This window comes from Halyomorpha halys, unplaced genomic scaffold (assembly GCF_000696795.3).
Source record: "Halyomorpha halys isolate HHAL.00 unplaced genomic scaffold, Hhal_1.1 Scaffold180.1, whole genome shotgun sequence".
Lineage (NCBI taxonomy): Eukaryota > Metazoa > Arthropoda > Insecta > Hemiptera > Pentatomidae > Halyomorpha > Halyomorpha halys.
The window spans coordinates 22295-29194 of record NW_027107549.1 but is presented as its reverse complement, the minus strand read 5'-3'; the positions used below and the strand labels follow the sequence as shown (position 1 = coordinate 29194).

Sequence of the window (6900 nt, the reverse complement as noted above, 5' to 3'; positions counted from 1 at the left end):
CTCAGGTCAAAACGTCGGCATAAAATAAATAAATATGGTTTTGTTTATTTATGTTGTTCTTTGCTGACCGCACCCCCCGACAAACTTCTCCAATCATTAATCTACGGTCAACTATCTACACCTCATTTTTATTTTATTTCCTCAATTATGTTATTTTACCTACTTATTCAATTACCTATCTATACATATTTTATTTTCCACCTCTCTCATCACTTCATTTTATTAATTCCATTCTGTAAAATTATTCACTTTATGTCAATCTGTTTCTATTTTATTTTCTATATTAATTGGTTGTTATCTTGTTCTGGTCTTAGCCCTGATGAAGACTAGAAACTCTAGCCGAAACGTTGGCACGATTAAATAAGTTACATCAACTTATTTGTGTTTCATTTTGACTGCACCCCCCCCCTCCTAACCATCTTCTCGTAAAAGTCATCCACAGTCAACTATCTCTCATGATTAAAGAAAAAAGACCTTTAATTTATCTTCATCCCATTGTTAGCGTGAAGGTAGGAAGTACTTCCTCATCCCATGACATTGTTAATAGAAATCTGTTTATACAGTAAATTTTTTGTTTTTATTAAGTTACTTTTAAAAAAAATGAAAAAATTAACAAAACCTATAATATCGATGTTAAAAAAACATCGGCTTCATAAAATCGATGTTAAAAAAACATTGGCTTCATAAAATCGATGTTTTGGGAAAAATATGTTTTGTAAACATCGATGTCATATCGCTTCCTTACGCGATATTAACTAATAAATACGAAATGGATCAGCTAAAAGAAAAACTTAAGTCAGCCGAGTGTCCTTCAAATTGGGGCTTAGCTGAATTCAAGGATAGGAAACCGGCAACTTTCATCATTGATAAACTTCTTAATAGACAAGAAGAAATTGCTGATTCTTGGTATCAGTAAGTATATATATACTTTTTCTTTTCACTTTTAATCTAATAAATTAATTGATGTATACCTCTGGGGTTTTAGTGTTTGCATTAATCTCACTGTTGCTTATTTGCATTCTGAGAATAAAGATGTTACAAAGGCAATTGGTATTTTAGAGGAATGTGATAGTATACTTAATTCTACCACTGATGATTTGATAGTTAAATACAAACCTGCTATTCTAAGTGTTTATAATGCATCGAAAGCAAGTATTTTGTCCTTGTCATCGACCCCTTCTGAAGTTAAAATGGTATGTCTATAATTTATATTTTATAATTTAGCTATTAGAACCTTAATGGCACTAAGTTTTTTAGTTTTCAGACAAAGTAGTTCGAATTGAAGACTTAGATGTTCAAAATCAGGCTGCACTTCTTGCGTTAAAAGCCAATGTTTTCTCAAAATTTGGAGTGTCAGGTATCTCCATTATTTTTCCTGATCTATTATGTGCTTACTTTTTAGTTTCCGCTAAATATTATTCATTGTTATATGCTTGGCAATATTACTTCAATTTTAGCGAGATTTCATACCTTCCTAAATAGTGTCAGCATTTTGATATATTAACCTCTGAATAATGTTTTATCCCAAATTTTGTTGTATGAAGTAGGTTTATTAATTTCCCTGCTTTTTTGGTTTTCAAATTATGGGATGAAGACACTCCTGCATACATCCTCCTCTAACTATGTTCCAGACTTAGACTTTTAACAGGTTAAAGGTGAGCCTAAAAAAGTTTAATTTCTAATCCTTACAAATTTCCAACCATTGATTGCAATTCCAAGCAGCACTGTTTTCTGCAGTTCACTCGTTCACTTAAAGTCAGTGCTGTATGTAGACTGTGTCTCAATGAGGCAATACTGGGCTGCAGTTTGGCCATGAGTTAGTCTAACTGTCATAACCTTGACTGGAGTTATCATGATTTTATTAATTGTTCAATCATAAGATGTCCTTGAAGTTTCACAAAAAGGGTCGTTCGTGTGAGACCAGACATTACAGACAATTGGATGGTCCATCATGACAACGCCCCATGTCACAATGTCCTCTCCGTAACAGAATTTTTGACCTCAAATAGCATTCCTGTGGTTTCTCAGCCCTCGCTCACCTGACCTCAGTCCCTGTGACTTTCCTATTTCCTAAACTGAAAAATGTCCTCATAGGACGTCATTTTGGGACTTAAGAAAACATCCAACATGTGTAACGGACATGCTGAAGACCATACCGGTTGAAGACTTTGCTGCCTCACCTCTTAGAAACCACACTTCTATCAAATTTCATATCGAACCATAGCCACCCTCAAGCACATAATTCAATAGAATCCTTTACTTTAGGTCCTCCAGAAAGGCACCAGACCATTTTTACTTGACCGGAGTACATCGATAACTTGAAGGTACTTGAAAAGTGGCAGCGGAGGTGACCATTCTCAAAGCTTTATTTAAAAATTGAAAATAAGAAAAAAAAAAAAATAAGAATTGCCCACTACTTCTATGTGGAGTTTTCCCTTTTTTTAAATTCTTATTAATTTACTAATTATTATATTCATATTAACGATTAAACCATTATTTTATTAAATAATAAACTATTTTGTGTTTAATAACTTCCCTAAAGCATCCAAAGCCCAAATACTACAGAAAGGGAGGAGTTGAGTACCCAAAAGTCAGCACAACTTAATAGTAGAGGAACAAGAAAAAGTTTCTATTTGAACACAATCTTAAGGAAACTAGAGAAATGTTATAATCAAGTTGACCCAATAAATTCAGGAAAATCTTCAGATAGATATCCAAATATTAGATCAAGGGTTAAATGTTAAACCCCATTATTACCTATGGGAAAAATAAGGACCTTAAATGATATAGAAATATTACATCATCAGTGTATGTTATTATATTAGATTATTGTCTGGGAAACATTGAATTATAACGTCTTATTATATTTTAGGATGTCGTACACATTTTAAAATCATAAAATGTACTCTATTGTAACCTAAAGTTTAACTAAGCAAGCGTGCAGGGACAGAAATGTTCTTTCTAGTAAGACGTTTAATATTGTAAACTAACCTAAGATATGGTGACATCAATACTCGGGTACATTCGGGTTATTAATGTACATTCTGGTCAAGTAAAAGTGGTTTGGCGCCTTTCTGGAGGACCTAAAGTAAATAATTACCAAATTCAGTGCCCAACTATGGATTGTACTACCTGTTCACCTGACACCTCACCGAACTGCTGTGTTTGAAAAATCTTTTTTTACATGAGCTGCCTTCCACTGGAATTCCATTCTGTCTACCATACACTATGCATCAACCATTCCCTTATTTAAAACCCTTCTGTTTAACCACCTTTTGGTTTTCTAAACTAGTATCATAATGATGTAAATATTGAAAATCAGCATGTTATTTGTGAATATTGTAACTTTCTTTTTTTTATGCAATTTTAATATGTCTTAAGTAAGTGAGGCCTTACAAGTGTTCCAAAGGGGACTAGTCCCAGAATAATCAACTATTTTTCTTTTTCATTCATTTTATTTTTAATATTATAGCAATTAAACTTCATTATCACAGGAATTGACTTGTTTATTTTTAATTGAAAAAAAAAAATTTTTAATCGAAAAATTATATTCCCATTGTTTGGAAATATTTCATAATATATTTATTCATTTGAGACTCTTTTGTTTTAGGTTCTAATATTGCGTTACAGTATGCAAAAGAAGCATTGAAAAAGAATGACAAGGAAGCAGAGTGGCATTTTCTGCTCGGCAAACTTTTAGGTCGACTTAGGCATTTTACAGAAGATCATGAAATTAGTCCTGCTGAAATTAGTTATTTAAAAACAGCCTTTAATTTAGCTGGAACATCCTGTTCTGCCACTTTCTTGGCAAATGCTTATATTCAGAAGTCTAAAACTCTTCATTTTGAGAAATATAAAACTGGAATTTGTCCTGCTAAAGAGATTAGAGACAAGATTCATCGGTACAGTGCTAAGGCAAAGGAGTTAATGAAGTAAGTATTTCGATTTTTCACCTATGATCTAGAACATAGGGAAATTAAGTGCAGCAGGAAAATTTAGGGAAACTTTTTTCATTGAATGGCGGCCCCACAAAATGAAAAACTTTGATCCCCAACCATGGTTAGGCAGTATAGGACTCCAATGGGAGTTTTGGCCGGAAAAAAAAAAACACCTCAGTATCAAGAGTTAAATAGTATTTTAAAGATAAAATAAAAATTATCCCTAAGTACTGCTGATTAATTCCAAAATCAAGAGTAGTCTGATTTTGATCTTGCTGTCTTGCTTAAAAACCAATAAGGTGGCCACACACAGTCCATTCGCTTAGGTGGAGTGATGTCTCTCCATTATTAATTTGTCAGTTGTGAAGTTGACGTGGATGAAATAAACTGATGGGGTCATTTGGATATCCGTTCAGTTCAATATCTATCTATTTGGTCCACCATTCCATCAAACTTAATGATTGTACATGGGAAAAACCATGTGGAACGATATAAAACCATTTCACCTAGCTGGTGTATCATGAAACTGAGTTAAAATCTCTTCTCATTCTATCACTGACATACATAGCAGGTAACATTAGTTGTTTGATTGGTTTCAGAACATTAATGAAATACGCTTTATTGTTGCCTTCTGTTCAACCGTTCGCTTTGAACAGCCCTGCAAAGTGGGGCGAAACGTCGGACATTAAAATAGTTTTAAACTATTTGTTCTTCTTTTTTTGACCATCTACTTATATTTATAATTAATGAAGGACATTTGTAGCTGAGGGAGTTAAGGCTTCTTTATTCACCTTAGCAACCTTGAGGGTTGACTTACATTTCTTGGTGGTCACACGGAATGAAAATTTGACTCCCCTCTCTGATTAGAATAAAAACAAGGTTGCAGAACATTATATTTACAATGAATTTTATTTAGAAATATTTTTCTTGCTCTTGAGTAAATTTTCTTTTTTTATTGTAGGTATTTAAAATGATATTGTTTTAAATATTATTAGTTAATGTTTAGAATGATATTATTTACAATTATAATAAAAAGTATCCACGTAATCTCAACTTCATTAATCACTTAAAACTCTAACGTTTCAGCTAATTCTCAAGGATTTCTTATTTTTAATATCACAGCTTCACCAAAGTTGTTAAAAGATTGGAAGCTATTCTGGCTTTGTCAGTTACAACTTATTCAATTATCCTATTTTAGCCTATTATTTCACTTATTGTAATTTTTTTCTATTTGTACTATTTATTACTATCTTTATCAAACACCTTATCAACAATGATAAGTATTTAATGGATAGTATAAATTGATAAAAAATTATAAAAAGTGACGTATTAGACAAAAATAGGATAAATTGAATTTATAATTAACAAAGCCAGAATAGCCTGCAACTTGGTAGTGACATTGTTGAAGCTGTGATATTATAATTAAGATATCCTTCGGAATGGTCAAAACATAGGAGTTTTAACTGAATAAAGAAGTTGTATGGAAGAAGATAAGAAGTCATAAAGGATAAGAAGTTATTAAGAAGACTATAATGGATTCTTTTTATTATGATTGAAAAACCAAATCAGTCTCAATCAAGAAATTTTATTTATTTATTGTAATTTACAACTGTACAAAAAAATACAGTATGTAAATATGTGGTATGTTTTAAACACTTGAAAATTTTGGAAAGGAACCGCACAATGGTGGTACTTCTAACATTAATTTAAATTAGAAGGTCCTGTGGCCATCTTCTTTCCAGATACTGCAGAGGATTATCAGGGATTGTTAAGGATGAGATTAAGAACTATGGGTTAGCGTGGTTAAGGAGTTTGGAATGAAAAGACTCATATATATTTTGGTCAAATCTGCAATAAATTAAATTATATTCATATGTATATATGTTTGAAGATATTATTTACATATTTCTTTTCTTAGAAAAAAATATATATTGTAATAATCAAAAAATTTTTAAAATGAAATAAAAAGAATTTTATTAGTCTTAACTAATTTCAAATATAAAATATAGCTTGGGCTCTTTTTAAAAACTTTAATATTAAATAGATAATAGAATTTTATTTAAATTTTATAACATAAGAGACTCTTTTCTCAGGGCAGGTTTTCAGGCAATCAGAAACAGATGACACTTTACCACTAATAACACTTAAACTTAATTAATAGCTATTTTACAAATGCAATAAATTCCAGTTAGAAACAAAACCAACCGATTACACGTCTTCCCTTGATGATTGATAATATCTTCTTGTCCACTATGCTATGTCCAATGCCTAACAATGGCTTCCAGTCCTTTCCGTCTCTAGCCAACCGATGTCTTCTCACCAGGCCAGCCAAATAAAGAGTACCCGTTTCCTCTCTTCTTTTTTCAATGTTAACTGGTCGATCCAAAAATAATTGATTATAGTACAATCGCTCTGCTTTATTTGCTATTATGATTTACGATGTAAATTGTTTATTGATAATTGTTATGTTCTTCTATTTCTTCTTTGATTATTATTTTTCTATAATTATTGTATAGAAACAACAAAAGTTGAAAAATTTCAATCTATCTCAACAATTCAACGAACACTTCGGGAGGACACGCGGCACTATCTTCTTTGTTTTGAACAGTGTATTTATTTTAGACAATGAAAACTGGTTAGCTTGCTTTTTGATTTAAATTTACAAATAGAACAATACTGAAATGATATACATAAAATACAAACTTAACTAAAATCATTTATGTATAAATATCAACTATTGATTAAAAAAGAGGGTATTATAATATAGAGCGAAACTTAGAATTAAATAAGAATAACGAAAACGTTTTAGACAATTGATGAAAACAGAAATAATAACAAATAAACATACAGAGATGTAGATAGTTGACCGTAGATTAATGCTTGAAGAAGTTTGTCGGGGGGTGCGGTCAGCAAAGAACAACATAAATAAACAAAACCATATTTATTTATTTTATGCCGACGT

The 6900-nt window shown here is 31.4% G+C and overlaps 1 protein-coding gene across 1 annotated transcript in view; it reads left to right on the top strand.

The window, feature by feature from the left end:
• Positions 1-707: 707 nt before the first annotated feature.
• Positions 708-6900, top strand: part of LOC106679164 (uncharacterized) — a 28063-nt gene continuing 21870 nt past the window's right edge. Inside the window, exons 1-4 of the mRNA XM_067045901.1 lie at positions 708-912; positions 986-1193; positions 1258-1357; positions 3611-3932. Of these exons, the coding sequence (XP_066902002.1) occupies positions 770-912; positions 986-1193; positions 1258-1357; positions 3611-3932 (773 nt within the window). The 5' untranslated portion in view covers positions 708-769. The remainder of the gene's footprint in view (positions 913-985; positions 1194-1257; positions 1358-3610; positions 3933-6900) is intronic.